Source organism: Miniopterus schreibersii (genome assembly GCF_964146895.1).
Source record: "Miniopterus schreibersii genome assembly, chromosome: X".
Classification (NCBI taxonomy): Eukaryota; Metazoa; Chordata; class Mammalia; order Chiroptera; family Miniopteridae; genus Miniopterus; species Miniopterus schreibersii.
The window spans coordinates 16,432,448-16,455,941 of NC_138104.1; the positions used below are offsets into that span (position 1 = coordinate 16,432,448).

General features: G+C 44.6%; 2 protein-coding genes across 2 annotated transcripts in view; both read right to left on the reverse strand.

The window, feature by feature from the left end:
* The window catches only part of AKAP14 (A-kinase anchoring protein 14), a 13,480-nt gene extending 3,507 nt beyond the window's left edge, over nucleotides 1–9,973 (reverse strand). Inside the window, exons 1-4 of the mRNA XM_081126398.1 lie at nucleotides 9,897–9,973; nucleotides 6,401–7,098; nucleotides 6,216–6,310; nucleotides 357–536 (exon numbers count right to left, since the gene is read on the reverse strand). Of these exons, the coding sequence (XP_080982524.1) occupies nucleotides 357–536; nucleotides 6,216–6,310; nucleotides 6,401–7,088 (963 nt within the window). The 5' untranslated portion in view covers nucleotides 7,089–7,098; nucleotides 9,897–9,973. The remainder of the gene's footprint in view (nucleotides 1–356; nucleotides 537–6,215; nucleotides 6,311–6,400; nucleotides 7,099–9,896) is intronic.
* A 10,226-nt stretch (nucleotides 9,974–20,199) lies between these two features.
* On the reverse strand, nucleotides 20,200–23,483 carry NDUFA1 (NADH:ubiquinone oxidoreductase subunit A1; the record flags this gene model as incomplete). The annotated part of the gene is made up of 3 exons (XM_081126424.1): nucleotides 20,200–20,334; nucleotides 22,218–22,307; nucleotides 23,382–23,483. 3 exons carry the CDS (start codon nucleotides 23,481–23,483, stop codon nucleotides 20,314–20,316), a joined length of 213 nt encoding a protein of 70 aa, XP_080982550.1. The 3' UTR covers nucleotides 20,200–20,313.
* Between the last annotated feature and the right edge of the window lie 11 nt (nucleotides 23,484–23,494).

The window sequence follows — 23,494 nt, forward strand, 5'->3', positions numbered from 1 at the left end:
TGGGTATGATCATCAAGGCAGTGAGTATAGAGAAGAGGTCCAAGGCCTAAGCTTTGGGACTTTTCAATATGAAGAGGTTGGTGGGAGGAGGAGAAACTGGTAGAGACGGAGAAGGAATGATCAGTGAGGCAGGAGGAAAACCAGGGAGTATGTTGGTCTAGGAGCCAAGTGTAATGTTCCATGAAGGAGGGAGGGATCAGCTGTGGCAAGTGCTGCAGATGGGCCAAACAGGATGAGGACAGAAGTACGACTATTAAGTTTTACAAAGAAGAGGTCGTCAATGACCTTGACAAGAGAAGTCTCCATTTGCATTGAAGTCTCATCAAAGGAAACAGGGCAGAAAAGGAAGAGCTTACCGGAGGTTTGTTTTTGTTGAACTTGATGGTGAAGAAGGCAAAGGCAGAGCCGAAGGCTGTGGGTGTCTGAGAAGTTGGGACACTCCAGCGTACAGAGTAGATGTAGTGGAAGCTGTGAACCAGGTCTCTCGTCTCTATCAACTTTGTGTAGTGCACCCAGCGGTCTTGATACTCCCAAGTCTGTTTCATAGAAAAAAAGAAAGAGCACACAGAGAAGACAAGCAGACTTCTGTCCAAGGCCTCTAGATAAAGGCAGAGCACAATAGTAGGGGTTATGGCCCTGTTTCTGGAGTCCTCTAACGTTTTTTATTGGGATTCAAACTAGTCAACTCCCCATTATCTCCACAAGTGGAGGAGAGAAAAGGTGGAGCTGAAGTGAAATGAGTGACTAATGCAAAGATCACTTGACATTGGGCTTTGGACTGTAGATTCACATGCTCAGATGTGGGTGTGTACATACACACCACACATATGTACACACTCATTTTCTTCCAGACCCTTTCTCGGGCAGCAAGTTTGGTTAATTGGAAAATAATTAGAAAGTGACTAGAATATGTGGTCTGCTCACTTTCCTCAGGGAGACCTAAAGGTGTGACTAGAAAGTAACGAGGCTGATTTTGCAGTTTTTGAAAATCAGACTCACTTCATTGCAGTCATAGGTAGTATATAAAATAAAGTCAGAAAAGGAATGAGTTGGGGAATAGGATCTTCCAGATCCCTCAGATCCCTGTCTACACCCTTGGAAGAGCCTCCCCTCCAAAGCACAAATCTTACCAGCACCTAGAGTCCACAGAAGTCATAACACAGCCCTGATTCTTATCACAGGGCCTTGAATGCTATAGGTACTTAACAAGTTCAAGTCAACCGAACCCCCTTGGGCTGGCTATCAGGGCACAGGAAACTTCCAAATCAAAAAAGATCCTGAATTAAGATGAAGGTCCACAGCCTGGCCAGCGTGGCTCAGTAGGATGAGCATCGTCTCCCACATACCAGGAAGTCACTGGTTCGATTCCGGGTCAAGGCACATTTCTGGATTGCAGGCTCGATCTCCGGTAGGGGGTGTTCAGGAGGCAGCCAATTGATGTTTCTCTCTCATCAGTGTTTCTACCTCTCTCTCCCTCTCCCTTCCTCTCTGAAATCAATAAAAACATATTTTTTTAAAAAAAGATGAAGGTCCACAGAAGGAAGGAAGTGGGACAATCCCAATGATGTGTGGAAGGAATGTGGTAGGAAATGGTAAAATGATTCCAGGCTCTCCTATTAAAAAAAAAAAAAAAAAGCAGTAGGCTGAACTTCTGCCTCAGCATACTTTATTTCAAGTTTCTACCAAACTGACTATATCAGTCAGCCAGAGAGGAGCACCAGACTCCAAATTCCTTTAGATTAGGGACTGTCTTCCTTCAGAGATCATTCCTCTTAATGAAGTTCAACAGTCAACCCCTTGAAGCCCATAGAAGCGTGCCCCTTTTTTAACCTTTCTATAGTATTTGATATATATTTTTAATTTATCTTTACTGTTGAAAGTATTACAGATGTCTCTTTTTCCCTCCATTGAGCCCCTCCACCCCACATCCACCCTCCCCCACAAGACCTTCTCCACACTATTTTTCAGCCCTAATGTTTGATCTGTCACATAATCATGCACTTTGTAGCATTGGAATGGTCCTTAGAGATCATCTAATGAAGCCCCTTACTTTACAGATGAGGATACTGGGGCCTAGAAATGGGGAAGGACAGTCCAACACAACAGCTGGGATGGGGACACAGGGCTCCTAAGCACCCACTCCAGTTCTCTCTCTACCCCACCAGATGCCTCAGTTCTAAGATTTTCTTCCTCTCAACTTGGTGTGTTAGTGTGTTTTTTCCCCTTTTGGGAACTAAGGCAGCTTTGGCACATTGAATACAACTATCTCCATCAGGCCAATCTCTTCCCATTTTTATCACTGTGCAGGCAGCTGACTTTCATGTAGCTCCAATGAGTGTGTGTTATCCTTGTGTTTTGTAATTTTTACATGACCTTGCTTCATATACTCACTTCCAGGAAACAGTATCTCATTGTGCTATTCTACCATGGGTGGCTTAGCCCATTACATATTACTGGACACTCAAAATCAACAGGCACTGAAAGTATATGCACAAAACTGTTACCAATGGTAAGTGACCTTTGAGCGAGTAGAACTGGGTATTGTGGGGGTAAAGGAGTAACTTTCGTTTTCTACTTTGTGCCTTTTTGCTCACTGGTGATTTTTATAATGATGCTTTATTTTTATTATAAGAATAATTTAAACTGCGTGTTAGGCATTGGAGGTTTTCCAGTTTTTCTCCTACAAAGAACTTGTGTCTGTTCTTGTTGCCAGATTACATTTCTGAAGAGAATAAACCAATTATTGGGCCCATTGTCAATGTAGAAGTGTATGTATCCCTGCCTAACAAGCACATAAGCCTTCTGACACCAGCTTTAATCATTCTTATTCACACTACATTACCTTAAAATCTTTTGAATATGCATTTTTCATTGATAGTAAAACTCTGCATGTTTTTTTGTCATCAAAAAGTCCATTTCCACCCAGCCAGCATGGCTCAGTGGTTGAGCATTGACCTATGATCCAGGAGATCATGATTTGATTCCCAGTCAAGGCACATGCCCAGGTTTCGGGCTTGAACCCCAGTGGGGGGCGTGCAGGAGGCAGCCAATTGATGATTCTCTCTCATCATTGATGTTTCTCTCTCTCTCCCTCTCCATTCCTCTCTCTGAAATCAATAGAAATACATATACATATTTTTTTATTTATTATTATTATTTTTTAAATATATCTTTATTGATTTCAGAGAGAAGAAAAGAGAGGGAGAGAGAGAGAGAGAAACATCAATGATGAGAGAGTCATTGATAGGCTGCAGCCCGCAACCCGGGCATGTGCCCTGACCGGGAATCGAACCCCGATCGACTGGATCCTAGGTTGACGCTCAACCGCTGAGCCCGGCTGGGCTATATATTTTTTTTACTGTTGTTTCCTATTATGGTGAAAAAAGTACATCAGACAGACCTATGATCAAAACTTCATTTTTCTGCTTAAACATAAAGACTTTGGGCCTATTGCCCAACTTCTCTGAGCCTCAAGATTCCTCATTGGTCAAATGGGTACGCTGATGTACCTGCATTCAGGTTTGTTCTGAAGATTAAATGAAATAATGCACATGAAGTGTTTAGCAGGCTTGGCACACAGCAACGCTCAGTAAATGGTGACTCCTTATTTGCCATCCCCTGATGTATGGTAGACTCTGGGAAATCTGCACTAAGCTAGAGAAAGCTCTCCATCAGAAACGCCTGGCACTCAGATGATAGACTTCACTTCTAGGGCTCGCTGCATCAGTGGGGCTGGGAACAGGGTGATCTGATGTCATGAGTTATATAGAGCTTTTAGCTTTAGAGTCACCTTCTACTTTCTAAGTGTCTCTATCTGCACAACAGCCCTACAAAGTGGGTAAGCCCTTCATCTGTGAAGAAATAATGGTAGAGAGAGAATAAACCTGTTCGTGTATTTAACATTTATAGAGCACCTATGTGTACCTGACATGTCTAGGGGCTGGGAACAGAGAAATGAACAAAAGCCTCTGCCCTCATAGACCATATGATCTGGTGGTGGAAGGAAAGCAATAGGGTAAATAAGTAAAATCTAATAAGTAGATCTAAGTGCTAAAGAAAAAATAAATCAGAGAAGGAGAGTTGTAATTTTCAATGAGGTGGCTAGGAAAGGCCTCAATGAGCAAGTGGCATCTTAACAAAGATCTGAAGAGAGGTAAGGCATGAACCATGAGAACAGATCTCAGGAGAGAGTGCTCCAGAGAGAGGGAACAGCAAGTGCAAAGGCCCTGATATGGGGACATTCCTGGCACTTGAATAGCAAAGAAGCAGGTGTAACTGGAGTAAGGAAGGTGAAAAGGGAGAGGGTAGTAGATGATGGAGTCTGAGCAGTAAATTGGGGGGGGAGGAGGGGACTCGGATCATGTTGAACCCTGTAGGCCATTGTCAGGACTTACTTTTGCCTTTTATTCAGAATAACCAGTGAGACTTGCAGGGGAAATTTTTCTTGCTTGTTTTGTGTCCCATTCCAGTCTGATTCACAAACCTTTGATACAGCAGGTAGACTTTTGTCCAACTCCAAATGGAGGTGTACTTCAGAACAAGAAGGCCCAAGGAAAATTAGCATTCTGCACCATTCATCTTCACTATGCCCTAGATCCATGCACACCCCCTCTGTTAATATGAGCATTCTAAAGTTGGTGTTGGAGCCCTGGCCGGTGTGCTCAGTGGTTAGAGTGTCGGCTCATGCACTGAAGGGTCACAGGTTTGACCCCTTCTAATGGGAATGGTGAGTTGTGCCCACTGGAGTATAAACAAAAGGTATGGAGCCAGAAATACGACCTTTCTTCATTCTCACCTGACCAGAGCTGCATAGGGCTTAGGAACACAGTAAAAGAGACAACAGGGCTGGGAGTTTCGCCTCAACCAATTTCAACTGGTCTCTTTTCCGAGGAAATACAGTGAGTGGGGATTTCAAGTGATTCTTCTTTATCCAGCGGCCAGTTTTGCAAAGCAACCCAGGGCCTTTTCACCAGAGCTGCCAGGTTAAGCCACACAAATGGGTTAGAGCCAGGCACAGGAGGAAAAGAAAAAGGAATTCACAGGCCCATGCATCTGAGTGCGTGGATAATATGTCCCAAGGGTCCAGCAAAGGGACTTTTGATCCATGTCCATCCCCTCTGTTAATCTGAGCATTCTAAAGTTGGTGTTGGCGCCCTGGCTGATGTGGTTCAGTGGTTAGAGCATCGGCCCACACACTGAAGGGTAGCAGGTTTGATTCCTGGTCAAGGGCACATACTTGGGTTGCAGGTTCTACCCCCACCCCGGTTGGGAGCACCTGCAGGAGGCAACCAATCAATGTGTCTCTCTCACATCAATGTTTCTCTCCCTCTCTCTCTCCCCCTCACCCTCCCTCCCTTCCACTCTCTTTAAAAATCAATGAAAAGCCTGGCCAAGCATGGCTCAGCGGTTGAGCGTTAACCTAGGATCCAGGCGATCAGGGTTCGATTCCTGGTCAGGGCACATGCCTGGGTTGCAGGCTTAATTCCCAGTCGGGGGCGTGCAGGAGGCAGCCGATCAATGACTCTCTCATGATTGATGTTTCTATCTCTCTCTCTCCCTCTCCTTTCCTCCCTCTGAAATCAGTATTTTTTTTTAATCAATGGAAAAAATATCCTCATGTGAGGATTAAATCAATCAATCAATAAAATAAAGTTGGTGTTGGAGAAATCTTGTTTGAGAGAAGCAACTTCCTCCTTAGGCCAATAGGACCCCATTTAGAGCACCAGGTGGAAAAATTGCTTAACTGGGAATATTAGATTTTCCTAGGAAAATGTGAGGTTAGGATGATACAAGCACAGGGAAATACGATTGTGCTTTTCACCTTCAAAGACTATCACGTCTTGATTTTGGAATCCACATGAAGACATTTAGTTGCCTTTGATATCATCTAGGGATTCTGGACTTTGAAGTTTTCATCAAAGAAGAGCCTTTTTGCCCGGCGGGCGTGGCTCAGTGGTTGAGCATTGACCCATGAACCAGGAGGTCACTGTTTGATTCCCTGTTGGGGCACATGTCCGGGTTTCAGGCTCGATCCCCAGTAGGAGGTGTACATGGGCCAGCGGATCAGTGACTCATCATTGATGTTTCTATCTCTCTCTCCCTCTCCTTTCCTCTCTCTGAAACCAATTTTTAAAAAGTAAAAAAAGAAGAAGAAGAAGAGCCTTTTTATTGTTCTTTACCCTTGTACACCAAGCTGGAGTGGTCAACTAACTTACCAAAACAAACTCCTCAATTTGTTCACGACCCTTTTCTGGTGTGAATTCACCGTGTGTGAGCCAGTCGATGTTTTGGATGGTGTATTCATCATCTTCTGCAAAAAAGATGTGAATTTGTTAGTTGCCTGGTAGTGTGACATTATATAACAAGACAGTCCTTTAGGAACCCAAACAGGATTACTTACCTTCCACAGTATTAACAGCAGCGGTGATGGCACTCTTAGCTAAAGCTAGCGCTAGTTCGGTCACACTGCTGTCTTCTGTATCCTTTGCTGGTTCAGTCACATTGATCTCTCTATCTACTGCTGATTCAGACACATTGCTGTCTGGATCCATTGCTGTTGGTTCAGTCACATTGCTGGTTGTATCCATGGCTGCTGGTTCAGTCACATTGCTGTCTGTATCCATTGCTGGTTCAGTCACCTCACTGTCTTCTTTATCCACTGCTGGGTCTGTCACCTCGCTGTCTTCTTTATCCACTGCTGGGTCTGTCACCTCGCTGTCTTCTTTATCCACTGCTGGGTCTGTCACCTCGCTGTCTTCTTTATCCATTGCTGGTTCAGTCACTTCACTGTCTTCTTTATCCACCGCTGGTTCAGTCACCTCGCTGTCTTCTTTATCCACTGCTGGATCTGTTACCCTGCTGTCTTCTTTATCCACTGCTAGTTCTGTCACCTCACTGTCTTCTTTATCTGTTGCTGGCTTAGTCACCCTGCTGTCTTCTTTATCCACTGCTGGTTCTGTCACCCTGCTGTCTTCTTTATCCACTGCTGGCTCAGTCACATTGCTATCTTCTTTATCAATCAATTGGATGGGAGGATTTTTATATACATCTACTATATCCTTAAATCTGACAGATTTAGTCTTCTTCATTTTCTTTTGGCTAGAAAAAGAAACTCAAGAAGTTACCGTGCGTGTATGTGCGTGTGTGTGCATGTGCGTGTGCATGTCCGTGTGTGTATATGCACACTCGCACACACATACACATGCGTACACACTGGTAGAAGTACAGACTATCTCTTGAAGAATCACAAGAGACCAGGAACCGTTGTTTCCTCTAGGGAGAGGATTAGGGGTTGGGGTAGGAGTGAGGCCTCACTGTTTATTCTTTGTGCCTGGCCACTGAGATCTGCTTTTCCTAAAAACCAAGGATTTTCAGATTCACATAACCATGAAGACTTAAGATGTAGTAGAATGATTCCTAACTTCTTTGGAGTTCTAACAATATTGATTTCTAGCTGAGTCTTTAATACAGCCTCAAACCCTGCTTTAGGCATCTAAGAGCCCATGACTTTTTAAAGATAAAGTGAATTTAAATGATTGGAGGAAAGACAGTATAGGAGGAGTTGGTGTTTCAGGTTTTTCTCTAGGATTTTCCAGATATACAATTATGTCATCTGCCAGAAACTATCATTTTTTACCATCTCCTTTCCTGAAATATATAAGTATTAACATTGGTTAATACTTCTAGAAAAAATGTTAAGTGAAAGTAGAGATAAAGAGCATCCTTCCTTTGTGTCTGATTTTAATGGGCATGCTTTCTGGCATTACACCATTAAGGGCCATGCTGGTTTATGGCTTGAGATTCATCACATCAAGAAAATATTTGGCCCTGGCCAGTCTTACTCAGTGGTTAGAGCATTGGCCCATGGACTGAAGGGTCCCGGGTTTGATTCCAGCCAAGGGTACATACCTCCGTTGCAGGCTCGATCCCGCACACCGGCACCTGTGGGAGGCAACCAATCTATGTGGCTCTTTCACATTTCTCTCTCTCCCTCTCCCTTCCCCTCTCTCTGAAAAACCAATGGGAAAAATATCCTTGGGTGAGGATTTTTAAAAAAAGAAAAGAAAATATTTGCCTGCTTGTTTTAGTAAGGTGTTCATCGTAAATGGTAGCTAATATTTCCAAATTCCTTTTACATCTATTGAGATTGTGAAAATTAGAGTTATCAGGGCTGTGAAGGGTTCATCACAGAGCTAGGAGTCTTTGTACCTTTTCCATCTTTTTTTCCATCTTTTCTCTTGAGTCATAGAATCTTTCTCTGCTATACTTAACTCTCTTCACTTTGGAGAAGTCACTTACTTCTAGCACAGTTTTAAATTCCTTGCAGGCAGTCCTTGCATTTGGGGGTGCTGCAAGAAAGTGGGTATTTCTCTCCAAAGGGAGCTATTTATTTGTCTATAAATAGCAACTCCCAGTTTTCGGTGTTTAACGGCCCTGTGATATTGTGCACTGGCTGCCTTTCACTGGCCCTTCCAGATCCACTCTCCCTCATCTCCCCTGCTCTCTCCCCTGGAAGGCTGATCTGGCTCTCCCTGGCCCTCTATCTTCCAGGAGGTTCCACACAATGGGGAGACCAGGCTGAACAGAGGAGAGTGAGTTGAGGTATATATTCCCCAGGGGGCTGTCCCCCTGCAGGATCACCTAGGCTGGCTGTATGGAGAAGGTAGGTCCCCACTTCTTCCAGGGCAGTTTCCTCACAACTTCCCAGTCTGGTAAGGGTAACCATTCTCTCCCTTCAGCCCTATGGCCCCACTGTGACTAGCCCTAGGGAGCCGTGCTTGCCCTTGATTCCCCACTGTCAGCCCATGCTTTGTAAAGATCCCCTTAACCCTTCCCTACCTATCCTACTTTTAGTATGCCAATTTTTCTTACCACGTTCATGAAATGAGGAAGCGAAGCTCACACCCAGACTGTCCAGCTCCACCACAGCCTGTGCTCTTAACTACACTGCTTTCCTCCCTCCAAGATTCACAAAGAGTCGTGGGGACCTGTTCTCATATTTCCACCTGGAAATGTCCAGTGTTCTGATTCTCTTTGTGTGAGCCTCTTTCAAAAAGGCTCACCCTTTGTTCCCTTTCTGGACATCATCATTGGTCCTAGGGTGTGGTGGGTACTGAACAGCCTTTAAACATTCTGGTAACAAATGCTGACTCGTGTTCATTTGGGTCTTCATATGAGCATTTTAAGCTCAATTTGCCTCTGCCTCAGTTCCCTATTGCTGCAGCTGGGTGGTGACCAGGGCCACCTGCTAGGGGGAAATGGAATCTTCCCAGGCTACCCATTCCAGAACTGGGAGTGAGGGAGTCTAAAGGCCCTTAACCTTGGAGAAGTGACTTTCCCCAGCCCGATTTGGCCAAAGCAATTTGCTGGAAACTCCATAGTTAAAGGACAATAGAGTGTTTTTGGTAAACTGGTAAATTCGGTGTGTTTTGGTGAGTCCATACAATAACCCGCTCCTTCAGAAAATGGCCCATTAGGTGACTTGGTCAGTCAGTGACTTGGCTTTCAGCAAATTACTTGTTGATGAATTGACTGGAAGCCAAATGTATGACTTTCAACACCAAGCAAATGAGGAGGGAGCTTTATCCACAGAAGCACCTCCTTAAGACCTTCCCCCAGGGTAGCCCTGTGCTACAACAGGAGAAGGAAAGGGGGAAGCAGGGCTCAGGAAGCAGTTCTGATCTTATCCTCACACATCGGTGGGCACAAACCACTCTTAAATGTCCCTGTGCCTGGCCTCTCCTAATTCTTTTTCTCCCCTTCCTTTCCTAAGAGGCGGGCAGAATGGGTGTGAAGGGTCAGGGGTGTGGTCAAGTTTGGGGTCTGGGTGATGAACAGGGAGAACCACTGCAGGTCCTTTCTGTGGAGCCACTCCCACCCTTCACAACCCCTAATACCTGAGTGAGCAGATCCTTGTATGGAAAAGTGGTAGCCAGGGAAGCCTTAGGAGTCTCTCAGCAGCTTTTCCCCAAGATTCCCAGAAGGAATGTTTACAAGCGCTGCCAGGGCAACACCCGTTTCAACCAATGGGAAACAAAGTCCAAAGGAGAACTCCCACTACTTTTGTTAGTAAAGGAGGGGGCTAGTCAGTCACAGCAACAATCTGACTTCCAAAGCAGGACCGAGCTGTAGTGTCCATGCCCAGCTTCTCCCAAGCAGGAGATGAGCTGGCAGGGCAGTGCCAGGGGGGAGAGCAACAATGAGTCTCACAGTTGCTAGGTACCAGGGTCCTCATTGTGTGCCAGTCACTGTGTGAGGTCATTTCCTCCTCACAGCAGCCCTGTGAGGTAAGTATTAGTATTTTCATTACAAGTGAACAAACTGAGGCACAGTATTAAAGTTGCCAAAAACTCAAACCCAGAGCTGTCCAATTTCTTGACTGAGCTTTTTACTTATTTATTCCCAAATTTTGAGGTTAGAACCTCCCCTGTGTGCTTATTTTCAAAGATGTCTTTTTTTCATTGATTCACATTTTAAAAAATAATTTATTGAGGTAAAATTGACATTACATAAAATTAACCATTTTAAAGCAAACAACTCAGTGGCACTTAGCACATTCACAGTGTTTTTTCCACCACATTTTAACATCTCTGAAATGGGGATTCATCATACAATCAATGATATATTATGGTTTAATTGATAGTGTTTTTAAAAATTCTTCATAGTGGAATATAAATGAAGGTGCACCTTTCAGATGATGGTGTCTTAGATTAGTTGAAATATGGTATTTGGTGGTCTTCTTGGGTTTTTGAGGGAACATACATCATATTTGGTGCACCCCACTCATTTACTGAATATCTTATGTGAATCCAGGATGAGCTTATACTATAATGGTTATCAGTATAGACCCAGGAATAATTCACTTAACATTTCTAAGTTTCTTATGAGGATCAGAAAATTAATGTAAAGACTGAGAACAGTGCCTGATACATCATAAAGTCTCTCTATAATGGTTAGATATTATTTCCAGTATTATTATTAATAGCTGTAGTACTATAAAGTGTTATTTTAAATGGTGAAATCAAAAGTTGTTGGCCTTGTGTTAAGACTCAGTTTTATTTTGTGAATTTTATTAATCCATGAAGTCTTCAGGGCTGGGAGCCCTGCCCTTAACCACTGTGCTCTGCACATGGAGTGGTGGGCTTCTCACCCTAAAACAATTGGTCTCAAGCCCAACAAAGAAAGGAAAGTGTTTTGCTTAGTGTCCTCTTTAGCCAGGAAGAAATGCTGGGTCTGCTGCCTGGAGACACCACATACATCAAGGTCCCATACACAGGGAGCCTGTTGCTGAGATGGTGTAGTTGATACCATTGTAATTAGATAATTATTAATAACAGGAAAGGAACAAAAGGAAGGCCGGACATTACAGGCATGTTCCCTGCAAAACATGGGGGGAAGGGGACTGGACAAAAGGAAGATAAATGCATGCCCAGTAAAGTTGGGATGACTAGGGAAGATGTTTGTTGTCAGTTACACCAAGGAACAAAGGTCATTGGTCAGAATGGCTGTGGCAACTGCAAGTTCAAGGAAATCTGGAATATATAATCCCCTGGCATTCTCCTGTGTGGCCCACGGCCATGCAGACCCTCACACACAATGGACTAATGGACTGCAACTAGCCTGATGCTGTACTGGACCTGTCTCCAACATGGAAAGGAAACTCTGGACACTGGCTTTGCTTCTAGTTTTACTGAAACATGGCTATACATCTTCTATGACTGGACTAAAGGAAATGGGACTTTAGAAACACAGGGACTTAATTCCACGCAAATAAAAATCACTTGTTCTCTTGCGCAAGTCTGAGAAAATTCTTTTTCTTAGGATATGGTAAGAACTCCACTCCCCAGCAGCACCCAGTGGGAAGAGGACCCCGCCACTTCATCCAAAATCACAGTGAGGTCGGGGACTGGGATTGGGAAAGGAGAAGGGTGGAAGTGAGTATGGCTTAGTTGGAGGAACTCAATCTCTGATCCCAGAGGGTTTTGTAGGGGTCCAGAACAAGTCTCCCCAGAGTGTGCCCCCCTGGCATGCAGATTATTTTGAGCTGAAAGTAAAACTCAACAAACTCAAGAAGAGTTGTTTTTTTATTTTTACTTCCTCCTTACCTGCTTGAGGGAATTCATAAAGAAAGACTACTTCAGGAAGGGAGCCTCTGCATAGCCACCTTAGAATAAATGAACTAAGTGTGGCAGACAGGGAGGAACCTGCAATGTCTGTCAGATGTCAGACTCCCCTCTGTGCCCCACTGTTCCTGGATGGCTCAGCAAGAATGTTTAGCCAAATCAACTGCTAGGAACCTTCTAGTGCCACAGCGTGCCTTGATCCACAGCCCTGACCCTCCCCTGGGTTCCTTGGGGTAGTGGGGGGAAGCTGGAAACACTAGACCCAACAGTAACTTCCTTCCAAAAAGGCAGAGCTCTAGCTTCTTTTGTGTCAAGCTTTTGTGGGCAAGGGCAGTAAGATCTCTCTGAAAAAGGCCTGAGGCCACTGGTAAGAGGCCCAGGGTAAGGACATGGCCTGGGAGGGCTGGCAGTGGAATTCTTAATTGCCCAGGGGATAGAGAGATGCAGGTGAGGGATGAGAAACTCCTTGTGGGCAAACTGCTTTCATGCGGGAGCCAGGAGAGATTTCCCAGCCGATTAGAGAGGCTCCTCTTTGAAGTAGGAGCTTAAACTCCCCTGGATCAGAACTTGACCACCCAGCCAAAGCCCTCACTGAAGCGAGGAATTCTGGCCTCGGGCGCTCCAGATTAGAGGCCTTTTGAACTCTCCGGCAGCACCGAGGACAGGTTCTTCCAAACCTCGCCCTGCTCCTCCGGGTGCAGGTAAGTGTGGAGACGTGACTTGGAAGACCCCAAGAAGGAGGGGAGAGATACGACGCGCAGGTGGGGCCAGGGAGGAGGAACTGGCCAGAGGCTCGCCCAGCCCAGCCTCTTATTCCTCAGGAAGGAACAGACTGCAGGCTGGCAAGCCCCAAGCCCCAGTCCCCATCTTGATGCCCCTGCCCGGCCCTGAGCCTCCCCTATCCTTGGGGACCCCTGCCTCCCCCCTGCGCCCGCCGTCCACCGGACAGAACGGAGAGAACGTGGAGCCTGTGCACGAATATGAGCCACTGCCGAACGCCGCGGGCCTTCCAGACAATGCTCAGGGACAGTCCCCTTCTAGACCGCAGGCCGTCCAGGTGAGTGTCCTGGTCCTGGGAGACGGGGGGCTGGGCCTGCCCGCAGGGGCCGAGGCTGCCCCGAGGAACAGCCCCGGAGGGTGGGGGGATGGGGGAGGAGGGGGCTGGGCCTTACTTGCCCCACCTGCTGGGGGATGGGGGCAATTTTGTAGGATGGATTTGGTGCTCACTAGAAAGAATTGTTTTGGAGACCTTTTCTGGTCTCCACGCTGTTGCCTTCTTCCTGAATTGAGGACAATTGGGGAAGAGGCGTCTAAGCACGGGTGGCTGACATCAGAGCCCGGGAATTGGGGTTCATCTCCTCAGGACTCCACACCCTGGGCCTTGATTATATTCTTTCCCACCCGCGTCCCTTCAGTCATGTTCATTCCCTCTCAGTTTCTGCCCTCTCCGCCTTTATACCCTCAACTCACCCCACCATCCCCTTCCCTTCTCTTCCTATCCCTCTCCCTCTGCCTGCTCTTCCTCCTCCCTGCCTGTGTCTGGCAAGGGTGTCAGCTCTTGGGGATGAAGCTCTGGCTAAATGCGGACATTCTCTTGTCAGGTGAACCCAGTTAGTTAGCACATATCTTTTCGGGTGGTTTTTTTTTTTTTATGTTTTTATTGATTTCAGAGAGAGGAAGGGAGAGAGAGAGAGAGAGAGAAACATTGATGAGAGTCATTGATCGCTGCCTCCTGCACGCCCCCTGCTGGGGATGGAGCCCACAACCCCGGGCATGTGCCCTGAGGGGGAATTGAACTGGGTCTCCTGGATCCTAGGTCGATGCTCAACCGCTGAGCCACACTGGCCCGGCAGCACATATCTTTTAACCTGCAAAGTGCAGGGCTGGCAGGCACTGTGGGGAAGTGAAGTCCAATAAGACAAGATTCCTACCCTCAATGCACTTCCAGTCAGTGGGGAAGATAGGCGCGCTCACGTGAAAAGGTAACCAGCAAGTCAGATATAGCAAGCCATCCTGGATTTGGGCAGGTTCTAAGTAATTGTGGCTGAGTGACCTTGCTTCAAATCTAAAGGGCTACCAGACTGTACCAGGAATGGGAGGGAAGCAGTAGGAGCCCAGGGCCTTTCTTAAAGCTGAGGCCCACCTCCAACAGTAAAAGCCACAGACCCTAAATACAGTACTAGTCAGTCCCAGATGGGCAGACCCCTGAGAGTTGTGATGTCACAAAGACCTCTCAGAACATTCCAGCCATCCTTGAGCATGCGGAGCTGCCACAGGGTGAGCGCATCACTGAACAGTGCCTTGCTTAGAATACAAGTACTATGGCAGAGCTGTTCCTGGATGCCTGGACTTCTGATGGTGATGCCTTGTTGTTCTGATCCACAGTCATAACCACAGTGGGCTGCTCTTACAGGCACTGGCTGAAAACTCCAGGGTTGCCCCGGAGACCTAACCTACCCTACCCCTTATCTCGTAAAGATAGAGAGGCTCTTAGAGATAAGAAAGCAGAGCAGGCTTCTGCGGGCTGTGCTGTTTTCTGGCCTGTAGAAACAAAGGGTATTAGGCTTAAAAGGAAAACTCTTATCTGCTGAATGAAACTGACACTCCCCAGCTGTGTGGTAGGTGGCACACAGGCGGACAGGTGAGGTACACCAAAGAAAATCTTAAACACATGGGAAAGATTTTTGTCTTGTTGGGGCATTATGCTCAGCGTTTCCACTGTCTTTCCTACATTTCTTCTACTGCTTTGGGAATTACAGTTCTTCGGGGTCATAATTGAAATCGCATACTTGTTTGTAGATTTTATCACCTGACCACTCTCTAGCCCATATGTAATCATTGGTTTCTCCATGTTTTCTGGAACTGAGGAAGATACCTTCCAAGGAACAAAACAGCAGATTTTAAAGTGTGTTCAAATTAATAAAGCAGCTAATAAAGCAGCAGTTATATGGGTTTACACAGGGAAGAATCGGCTAGGCCATTTTCTGAGTGATGCCTTGAAAAGAACAATTAGGTCTCTAACCCTAAATCAAATTGTGTGGAAATCCCAAAAGCAGTGATTTGGCTCTTCATTGCAAAAGAGCCTCTGGGGTGTAAGGAAGGTCTATTACAGCCACGGCAGCAGACACAGAGCATACGCAGATATGCCAAAGAAACCCTTGACAAGTAGACATTATGCAAACGGAGCTCTGGATTTTATTATTATTATTATTATTAATATATATCTTTATTGATTTCAGAGAGAGGAAGGGAAAGGGAGAGAGAGTGATAGAAACATCAATGATGAAAGAGAGTCACTGATCGGCTGTCCTGCACAGCCCCAATGGGGATCGAGCCCACAACCTGGGCATATGCCCTGACCGGGAATCGAACCACAATCTCCTGGATCCTAGGTCGATGCTCAACCGCTGAGCCACACCAGCTGGGCTGGATTTATTCTCTACAGACATTTCCTTCACTTGCCTTTTATCAACAATGCACCAAAATATGTAGGTTGTAAGAATAGTCTCAACCCTAGTCAGTGCGCTGTAGGGTTTGCTCCAGCTTTGTCTGGAAAGCAAGGAAGAGCACATCCCAAAAGAATATTCCAGAGTGTACACACCTCAGGTGAAATATTTGGTTAGGGGATATGGATGAGGTGGGGGAGGAGGGGAGCATTATACAAGCACGCAGGCCCAAACCAGGAAGCTGAGTGCCAGTCTTTTTTTTTTTTAATCCTCACCCGAGGATATTTTTCCCATTGCTCTTCAGAGAGTGGAAGGGGGGGAGGGAGAGGGGAGGGGGAGAGAGGGAAAGAGGGAGGAGGAACATGGATGTGAGAGACACATCGATTGGTTGCCTCCTGCACTCACCCTGACTGGGGCCAGGGATTGATCCTGCAACCAAGGTACGTGCCCTTGACCAGAATCAAACCTGAGACCCTTCAGTTCATGGGCCGATGCTCTAACCAGTGAGCCAAACCGGCTAGGGCACCAGTCTCTTCAGTTTTTTAAAATCTGCATCGATACTTGGCAAAGGAAAAAACTTTAATTTTTCCATGTGTCTTGTGTCTCACAAGAGTATAGTAGGTTAATCTGAGTTCTCAGGTCACAGAAGAATCAGAGTGACATGAAATCTTAAAAACCAAGTGATGTTTAACTCTCACCCCACTCCCCACCCTTATCCAGAAGCTTCCTGTTGAGTATGGTGGCCGGCTTCAATCCCATCTATTCACCACCTTCCCTTAAAACAAGTGGTCACTGCTGAGAAGGGTAACCAGGCACTCGGTTCTCACGGTGGCATTAGGCAGGCTTTTCCTTTCTGTTTTCGGAAAATACCTTCAGAGCAATTGAGGTTAGTGTTGTCTGCTGTCTTTGTTTGCAGTGCTCTGGGAATGCAGTACTTTAATTGTGATCACTTATTCTAGGTGGGAACCCAAGACAGCTTAACTATGCACTGGGCCCAAGCATCCCCCTGACATCACATTTGGATAAGTGCTTTTGGGGGGCTTGGGGGTGGACTGGACAGCTGTTTATGGGGTGCTTACAACACCAGCCATGATCCTTTCCACATGCACAGGGCTGTACAGTTATAAACTATTTCATATATGTGACTTCATGACAGTCTCGGATGCCCAGGGAAGTATGGAGAGAACATACTATCTTCACTTGAGAGATGGGAGACCTGAGGCTCAGAGCAGTGAAGTGACTTGCCTAAGGTCACACAGCTGACAGGTGGTGGAGCCTCCTGATGTGATGGTCCTCCCAACCCTCCCAACATTGCACATCAACTCCTCAGAAAGGAAAAGGTTTCTTCTTTGCTTTCTCAGCCTGAGGCACATCACTGCATTGAGTTTGGGATACATCCTTGGGGAAACAAATGCCTCCAGGTAAGAGGCAAAGTTCAGATTTACAGAGGAGCCAAGGGAGAACCTGGGATCTGAACTTTAATAAAAAAAAAGAACTAGGAGTGGGAGGAAGAAAGGGGATTGCTCCCCTAGATTCCTGAATAAGTAAGAATTTTAAAAACCACTTCCTAGTTTCTTCCTTGATGGAGGCCCTGCTACTGTTTTCAGGGTTTCTGTCTCAGTACTATTGGCACTTTGGGCTACCTAAAACTGTCCTGGGGAAGGGCTGCCCTTTGCATTGTAGGACGTTTAGCATTACTGGCCTCTAACCACTAGATGTCAGGAATGCCTCACCCAACTCCCCATGTTGTGACAATGAAAAAATAAGTCTCCAAACTTTCCAAATGTGTCTTAGGGGACAAACTCACCCTGTTTTAAAACCACAGCTTCAGTCCATCCCCTTTAAAGCAGCTGGACAGATGGAGGCAAGTCACTACCATCTCAACCCTCCTGCTTCCTCTGCAGAGGCTGCCAATCTCTCCAGTCCCTTGTCCCTCTACTTCCTGCCTCACAATCTCTGCTCTAGCTCTGCACAGCTGTTTGTAGATCGTTCCCACAGCCATGCTAGTTTGTCCCCACCCATGCTGTTTTCTCTGTGTGATGTCTTCCTGTCAGTTGTTTATCTCGTAAATTCTACCCAACCTTCAAGATTTGGCTTGGTATGGGTGTCACATGGAAACCTATCCTAAGCCCTTTCCCTCCCCCAACTGGAAGACTGAGTCAAGCTCCACTTTTGCTCCCAGAGCAACTTCTGGAAATCTCTGTCCTGGCACTCATCACCCAGTCCTGTAATTGTCTTTCACTCTGTGAGCTCCTGAAGGGCAAGGCTGCGTCGTATTAAAATCTGCAGCACAGTGCCTGGCATGTAGCCTTTACTCAGCAGTGTTTATTGAGGTGAATGACAAAGAACAGTTGAAAGCACACTAGGTTATGTCAAAACACTAGGATTCTAGTCCCAGTTCTGCCACTAGCTAAGTGATCGCTTCCCACCCCTGAACTTCTGTTTCCTCATCTGAGGCATCAGAATTTGGACTGTCAAAGGGTCTTTATAAGTTGGAATTGCTGATAGTAAAATGTTCCCTTTTTTTCATAAATGTTTCACTTAAAAATGTTTCCCAAAGGGCAGGGCCATCTTCTTCCTCCCCCTTCTGAATGCACAAAGCCTCCTCTAACCTTTTTCAAAGTCTTTTCCTATTGACTATTTCACTTGGTCCTAGAAATAATTATGGCAGCCTGGTAAATGTAATTTCAAACAGGACCGTTCTGCATTATGGAAAACTAAAGAATATGAGTATTTACACATGCATAAAGAGACCTTTCCCTGGTGGTGTGACAATTGGGCAGGTGCTGGGTAGGGGATTGGAGCAAGTCTTTTCACTGAGTATCTTATTGTTAGACTTTTGAACTATGTGAATTTGGTATCGATTTAAAAATAGTGAGCCCCACTGGGCGTGGCTCAGTGGTTGAGCATTGACCTAGGATCCAGGAGATCGCAGTTTGATTCCTGGTCAGGGCACATGCCTGGGTTGTGACTTCGATCCCCGGTCAGGGGCATGCAGGAGGCAGCCGATCAATGACTCTCATCATTGCTGTTTCTATCCTCTCCCTCTCCCTTCCTCTCTCTCAAATCAATAGATATATATTTTTTAAAAATAGTGAATACAACCAAATGAATGGCATTGTTTCCCATTTCAACTGGCCTTAAGAGCAGGTGGCTGATGGGCCAAGGTCAGTGGCTGGATGACATCTGTCAGAGTTGCTGTATGAAAACCCTTCTGGCTAATCGCCCTTGCAAACAATCAAGAGTAATGCAGGCTACAAACACCACGGTAATCTAGCTTCAAAGTGCTTTAATCTAGTTCATTCCTGGGCAGTCGAGTGTAAAAATAAGGCTACATTTCATAGCAGGTGCCACAAAAGGGATGTGAAGAACTCAGACCCTAATGTTGAACTTGACCAACCAACTTCTGTCATTTTGTAGCCCTTCACTATACAGCCCTGACACCCACCTAAGGAGATAAACAGTGGATGGTCTCTGCCTAGGGGAACAGTAGAGAGACAGACCTAAAACTCAGTAGATTGAATGACAAATGTAGTAATGTTGTCAATAAGTCTCCTGTATCTCTGTCTGTACTACCTGCCCTCTTTCTTCCTTTCCAGATAGTTCTCATAACTATCAACTAAGTGAGGCCTGTGCAGCACTAAATGTAGACCAGAGGTTATATTAACTTTGTAGTCATGACCATGCTTTCCTTGAAGACTTTCATCATCACAGGATAGCACAGTATAGAGTGTGAATGTGAATGCCGCCTCCTTGCTCCGTAAGCCTTGCCCAGTAAGATGAGGTCGATGAAAACCACACAGTGCAGGTGTTTAAGGTCATCAGCAGAACAAACATCCAAGTAGATAAAGAATGGAGATAAAAAACAATTTCCTTTTCTCACTTAGACGTCCCGATGGTCACCTGGGGTGTTGATCTATACACATTGAGTATGGCTATGTTTACAGTACTTTTGCCTTTTCAGATCTTCATACTGTGTGGTTACTTTTAGCAGTGAACATGCAATGCTTTATTTCAAGCACTCAGTATATTCACTTTAATAAACATGAGTGCTGCTGCTCTACCACTAAAACAAAAATCAACACTTAAGCGAATACTATGTGTTAGATACAGAATGCATGAAAGCTGAAGGTGCAGTCTGTTTTAAAAGCATCCTACCTGGAATTTTTAAAAAATATATCTTTACAGATTTCAGAGAGAGAGGAAGAGAGAGACAGAAACATCAATGATGAGAGAGTCATTGATCGACTGCCTCCTGCATGCCCCTGAACGGGGATCGAGGTCACAACCTGGGCATGTGCCCTGACCAGGAATCGAACCACGATCCCCTAGATCCTAGGTCGATGCTCAATCACTGAGCCACGCCAAGCCAGGCCTAACTGGAATTTTAAACACTATTTGATTCACCCAGAAAAGGAACGAGGAAAAAAAATTTTTAAATATCTATTACAATAGCAACAACTACCATTCATGACCCATTAGGCACTGGGCACAGTGATAGGTGCTTGTATACATTATATCTATAATTTTACAAGGCTCAGCTACCTTCTAGTTTTTTTTTAAAGTGATAAAGCTACCTTAGGTAGACTGCTTGATCTTGTGTAGGTATATTTTAAAAAATAAAGAAAGTCTTTAATTTTACTTTTTAATTTTTATTATGTATTACATAATACACTGCATAACCTTCTAGGAGGGATAGATGAGCACAACTGAGTTATTTTTTCATCAGTCAGGAAAATGCTTCCTTAGTCAATGTTCTCCAAACCCTGAAAGATAATTTGAAAAGGAAAATGTGAGAGTTCTGTTCCCGTCAAATATGTACATGTGCTCTTATTTCTAGTGTCACCAAACGGCATTCTCTGTTGGCAAGTACTTTCACATCCCACATTTCTCTAGCTAAAACAATAAATTGGACTGAATTCTATAATCACTAAAGTAAGAAAGAATAACTTATAATGACTTATAATTTTCATTTTCTGACAGCAGCAAACATACCACTTTATATAAAAAGACACTCCCCCCCCCCCAAATCAGAACTAAAGTCAAACAACTATTTACTATCTGGATCCTTCTATAAAGCACCCTCAGAGAGTGAAAGAACACTAAGGTAAAACTGTTTTTATAAAATAACAGCCAACACGAGAAGATCCTATTAGCCTCATTCCACATTTTTTTACAGATGAAAACAGAAGGCTTGGCCAGGTTAAAAGTCACTTAAGTCAGTAAGGAAGTAGCAGAGCCAGAACTCAAGTTCAAGACCCCCTAACTCCAGAACTCTTGCCCTGTATAAGGACAGCATGACACCAGTTATTCAGAAGACCTACTCTTTCTAAATCTGTTCAAAACCAAATACTTCTGAAATTATAAAGTAGAAGATTCATCAGTGATGAGATTTCTTCCAGGTGTTAAAATAACACAATCCAGGTACTTTGTTTACTATTGCAGGAAGAATCACCTTGAAAGAAATTAAATTTGCATAATCCTAGAAGCCACCTTATAGAAATCCAAATTTGTCTAGTCTAGCCAGGGGCCTAGGAATCTGCATTTTATCTCATATGCCAGATGATGAAGGTTAATTTTTGGACCATACTTTAAGAAATATTGCTCTAGATAAGTAGATACCTATCATCATGTTCTTTAGACGAGATTCTCAAATAGCACTACATGAGACAGATCACCTGTTGAGTCCTCATACTGTTAGTTAACTAGTGAGCCTGTGTTCTCTATAAAATGCAATTAATATTTACCTAGATTCAATGTGAGGAATAAATGAGCAAAGAGAAAATATACAAATGTAACTAAAATTTTTTAAAAGAATAATAAAGATGAACTCCTACAAGACATTAGGACATACTATTAGGTTGAACCATATGAAGATGCTACTTGGCCATTTTTGACCTACATAAACAGCAATTTCATATGATTCACTCAAATATAAAATTATAGTGACTCTCTACATATGTATGGTATTGGTGCAGGAATTGGCGAATCAATAGAGTTTAGAAGAGCACATTTGTGAAACAGGCCCATGTGTACATGGAAATTTAGTTTATTAGAGTGGTATTTCAAATAAAAATGCACTGTTCTATAAATGGATAATTATGAAAACTGCATATCTCTTAGGAAAAAAGGAAAGTTAAATCCCGGCTCCACATTATATCCCAAAATGACCAGTAGATGGGTCAAAGCACTAAATGTAAAAAAAAGAAAAGAAAAAAATTGTAACAGTATTTGTACAAATTGGAAGAATATATTTTATAATCTTGAATAGGAAGCTCATTTGTAAGCAAAACATAAAACCCAACATTAAGAATGATAAAATACAAACTGAACATCAAAATTAAAAACTACTATCATAAAGTGATAAAGACAAGCAGAAGATTGGGGAAAATATCTGTACATATAGAAAAGACAAGATTAGCATCCATAATATACAAAGAAACCCTATAAATAAAAGAGAGCAAGAACAGAGCAAGTATATAGGCAAATAATCCACAGAACAAGAAATACAATCATTAAATGTTTGAAAGGCTGCTCAACCTTACTAGTAGACAAAAAACTGCAAATTCAATTAGCACTGTAAGACCTTTGGCAAAACATTATCCACCTCCCCCCTGACAGATGCCTAGTAGGATCAGAGCCATCTTACCTTTGACACATAGTAACGATTAACTCCAGAGATGCGCCTATCTCTTTCCATCAAAGTCCACGGATATGAATAATAGGCAACCCTTTTTTCCTACAATTAAAATAAATCATTACTGCAGTTTTAAGATGAGTGACCCAACAAAGGAATATCAGAACTTTAATAAGTGACATTCTATAATAATGGAATCATCACTGAAATAAAAACCAAATTAACAATGTAAGACCAGAATCCTAAGTAAAATCGGAACACTGCCCTGGCCGATGTGGCTCACTGGTTAGAGCGTAGCCCGAGCAGCAACAAAGGGTCCCAGGTTCGACCCTGGCTTGCAGGTTCCATCCCCCACCGGGATTGGGGTGCGCTGGGGAGGCAACCAATCGACGCTAGCCCTCGCTCCCTCCCCCCCCAAAAAAAAAATCGGACCACCAAACTTCAGATGGTAACTTACACTTCCTCTTTTAACCTGCATCATTTTTTTCTTTCCTCCCTGTCCCTACGCCCTTTTAAAGACATGACTACTCGTTTCTTTTTGGGACCTAAGGGAAAGAAAACAGCGGTTTTGTGAAGGGCAATCACAAAACCAAAAAGCAAATACATTTACACCCTGTACTCTAGAGATGATGTAAAGGACTAGGAAGAGGAGGAAATGACAATATGGAAAAACAGGGTCTTGCGGTACATTCTTAAAGGCTTGCAAGAGAAAATGGGGAATAAAAAAATGTCAAGGTAAAACCCTAATTAAGGTTGGGGAAGATGTAAAGAATGAGAAGCTACCAACATGTGAATACGAGGAGTTAAAATCAAAATCGAGCACGAAAGATAAGTGGGAAGGAGTGGGGGCAAGCCTGACACCTCCCTCCTCTGCCGAGGAGCTTGGACCTAACCGCTGCTCCTCTGCTTTCCCATGGCCCGAATCTCTACTCGGCACTCTGACCCACTCTTCTCCACCCAGCAACCAGCTGTTTTTTGCTAGAGTAGAATGTTGTTTCCGTCGGGCTACATGCCGCAAACCTCCACGTTTAGGCAATACGAAAAAAAAAAAGGGGGGGCGACCTTGGAATTCCTTGTCTCGGACAGAGGGTCGCGATGCTAACGGCCTCGCTGACCCGCCGCCCGTGACGTAACGTCGGTGGCGGAGTGGGCCGCCGGGCGGAGGGGCCGCCTTACCTTGCCCCCGTTACTGAACCTATGGATGCGCGCAGTGGCGACTCCGGGGATGAGTATGCACGTCCCCATGATGGCGAGCCCGGGGAGAATCTCGAACCACATCGCGGCAAGGT